Source organism: Pinus tabuliformis, chromosome 6 (genome assembly GCF_031772625.1).
Source record: "Pinus tabuliformis cultivar Carrire ecotype Pingquan chromosome 6, CPIR1, whole genome shotgun sequence".
NCBI lineage: Eukaryota > Viridiplantae > Streptophyta > Pinopsida > Pinales > Pinaceae > Pinus > Pinus tabuliformis.
In genome coordinates, this window is record NC_142292.1 from 1623250143 (window position 1) to 1623253847 (window position 3705).

Sequence of the window (3705 nt, forward strand, 5' to 3'; positions counted from 1 at the left end):
GTTCAAAAAACTGATGGAAAATGTTGCCCGCACAGGGGTTACAACTCAAAATCCAAGAGAAACAGTTATGGTAAATTACCAAAATTGACGACATAATTTGAAAAAACATTGAAAAAAAAAGCCCCTAAGAATGGAAGCTAGGAATTGAAACCTGGCTGCATTGACCCTCTAGGTGTCGTTTGGTGGAGGAGGCTCTTCCCCGACTAGACACCTGTATTCATCCCAATCATCCTCAACTACCTGCGTGCTACCAGGAATGCCTTCACCATGCTTGGCGCTATCCTGGGTGCCTTTGCGTTTGCGAGAACCAGAGCTGCTGCCCGAGGCCTTCTGTTTGCTGGTGGTCGGCTTCTCCTGAGCCGCCTTCTGTTTGCTGGTGTCCGGCTTCTCCTGAACAATGGTGGGTTGCGCAGTGACAAGATGTTTTGCAGTGGTGTGAGTCTATTTATTCTGCGGGCGAGTCTCCTCTCTGAACGCCACAGAGACTATGGTGATGGCGATGATGGCAGGGCGATTCATGGTACAGTGGAAGCGGAATTGGGCCATTTGATGCGGCTGGTGAAAAGACACAGAGAGGTTGAGCATCTAGGTTGTAGCATTGACACACCGAGCGTCAATGGGTTGGACCCGGCCTCTTCCACTGCAGGTGGCGGGATATCTGACAAAGAATTGAGCTGTGGATGGGGTGGAGGAAGGGGAGGACGAAGGGGTCATTGGCTCAGAGGGGGACGAAGAGGGGGGGTGAATGGTGCTGCCTCGGCTACTACCCTGCCTACAACGCATTCGATGGTGGAGTCACAACATGGTCCTGTGGGTGGGGTGGAGCTGACTGGTGTGGACCGAAATGACGAAGGTGCTAACAGTGTGCGCAGAGGAAGAGACATACTCAGTGCGGGAATTCACAGGGCGATTCAGGCGAGAGACAGAGACTAGAACTGAGGCTTCAATTTGCAAAGTGCAGAGAACATTTTGGGAAAAATGGATTCCATCCCCCAAATCTATACAGCTCAGGAGTTGACAGTGCCTCCCTGTTGTCGTGCGAGAGCTCGGCTCCGCAGCATCAGGGAGGCAGGAACAATTCATAGGGGGCGGGGTAGAGGTATGCAGGCTTGCCGAAGCCATGGACTTAAACTTGCAGAGGAGTCCTTGACTTGTGCATCAAAGTAATGGCACCTACAGGTTGACAATGGCTCGCCATAAATCATCTCGGGTGGGAACGCGGGTGGCCTTGTGGCTAAGCCACCTACCGTCCCACTGTCTAATCAGCATTAATGCGTCTTTAACCACCCACATCCATGGGTGCTGCATCGTTTTGCACCAGTTCCGTGCATTCTTGTATCTGGGATCCATCATTTATAATGTCGAGCAAACCTAAGTGTAGAGTCCAATCACTGTCCACCCCCAAATTTTCCAGGAGATCAGCCACTTTGTTGCCTTCTTTTCTGATATGTTTGAATGTGATTGCTCTGTTAGTTGTGAGCCATTGTTCAATGAGCTCTAAATGTGTTGCCAATCTCCAACTGCAGGCCACTTTGTGAGCAAGGGTCCCCTGTAGAATTTGATTTTCCATGTTGATAAGTATCTGAGAGTCTCCTTCAATCACTAAGGGGAAGAAGCCATGATGCTGAGCTAGACAAAGTCCTTGCCACAGTCCCTCAAGATCAGTTGAATTGTTCGTGTCCCATCCAATTGTGCCTAGGAAAATCAAGAGAGGTTTGCCTTTGTGATCCCTGAATATTCCTCCATAACCCGCCATGCCTGGGTTGCCTTTGGAGGCTCCATCAAAATTTAATTGAGTCATTTCGTGTGGCGGAGGGATCCATTTGCTGGAAGTTTTGTGATTTAAAGAGGATTTACTAGGGTTCTCCTGTACCTGGTTAATCCGAAGATTCCAATTCTTCCATATGTTCTACTCCTGTGGAAGGGTGGGAAAATCATCTTCATGCCATGTTTGGAGTGCTAAGGTTTCCTAAAGATTGTTGCAGAGATTTCTCCATATGATCTCTATTGGTGTGCTTTGATTCTTGGAGATGCGACTGTTCCTTTCCTTCTATATAGTCCAAATGAGAAGACCTGGGATGATTTTCCACAAAGAGTTTAGCAGTTTTCTCTTATACGGATTGATTTCCCAACTGCGGATGGTGTTGGTAATGTCCCCTTTTACTCTTCCTTCTTTTTGACATCTGAAGCTTGTTTTTTCCTAGAGTTTATTCTGGTTTGTGAGTTCTATGTCAATCTCCTTATGTATTAGCTCTATTCCTTGCCTGATGATGTGTTTCATGCTTAGACATTGTCTATAACCCTGATTGAGGGTGGGAGTCCAGTGTTGGTTGACTTTATCCATCTGAAGCTCATCCCAATCCTCTATTTGGGGTGGTCTGATCAGGTTGCTTAGCCTGGGTCTTTGCTGCCAAGATTCGACCTAGAAGCAGGCGTTGTCTCCATCTCTTATTTCCCAGAGAATGTGTTGTTGAATCATGACTCTGTGCTGTCTGGCAACATTCCAGATTAAGGAGCCTTTTTCCATATCTATGAGTCATATTAAATTGTTTGGCAGTCTGTTGTTTGCATATTTGGCAGTCCAGAGGATGGCCCAAGGTGTGTGTGGAGCAGAGAGCCATTTTCACCATATTCTTGCTCCCATGACTGCATTACAGTGTTGAGGGTCTCGGAGACCAATACCCCAAAGTTTTTTGGGAGGCATACTGTTTCCCATTTGACAAATGCCCATTTTTGATTTTGACTAGAAGATCCCCATAAAAAGTTTTGCTGTAGATTTTTGATCTTTTTAAGCACCCATTTTGGTGCCGCCAAAACAGAGAAGAGAGAAAGAGGCATTGATTGCAAGACAGCTTTGAATAGCACTAGACAACTAGCCATATTGAGGGCTCTATAAGTCCAGGAGGAAAGGTGGGCTTCAAATTTTTCTAAGAGCAATTGCGAGGAGGTATGCTTTAATACAGAATCAATCAAGGGGGCACCAAGATATTTGGATGGGAGAGAGGTGACAGAGAATCCAAGAATGCGGGCTATAGAGGATTGAGCTATGGAGGGAGTGTGAAAAAAGAAGATTTGGGATTTGACAGTATTTATGCTAGCTCCAGAAGCTTCCGAGAAATCATCAAGTAGGGATTTGAATTTTAGGGCCTCTTGAACCGAAGGGTGCCCAAACAACATGTTATCGTCCACAAATTGTTGGTGAGTGATAGCAGGGGAATTATGGATAAATATTCCTCTAAGCTATTGAGTTTGAAGTGAATTCTTGATAATACGTCCTAATCCTTCAAACATAAGTACAAAGAGAAATGGGGAGAGGGGATCTCCTTGACAGATGCCTCTAGAGGGATGAAAAGGGATGGAAGAAATTCCGTTAACTAGAATGGACGAGAAAGTAGAGGAGATTATACTCATGACCCATCTTACCCAAGGAGGAGAGAAGCCAAAGGATGAAAGCATTTTTTGAATGTAAATCCAACTCAACCTATCAAAAGCTTTAGAGAGGTCAATTTTGAGGAGCATACCTACTTTTTTATGGTGCTTTAGGGAGGGTATGATCTCATGGGTGAGAATGATGCCATCTATGATTTTCTATCCTTCCACATAGCTCGATTGTTCTAGCAAGATGAGTAGGGGAGGCAGCGACTTCAGTCGGGAAGCAATGACTCTAGATATGACTTTATAGATAACATTACAGAGAGCTATAGG

At 45.7% G+C, this 3705-nt stretch overlaps 1 protein-coding gene across 1 annotated transcript; it reads right to left on the bottom strand.

Moving 5' to 3' along the window:
- Nucleotides 1-1279: 1279 nt before the first annotated feature.
- Nucleotides 1280-1756, bottom strand: LOC149265119 (uncharacterized). Its single transcript, XM_089401831.1, has one exon. It carries the CDS (start codon nt 1754-1756, stop codon nt 1280-1282), a length of 477 nt encoding a protein of 158 aa, XP_089257957.1.
- Nucleotides 1757-3705: the final 1949 nt, after the last annotated feature.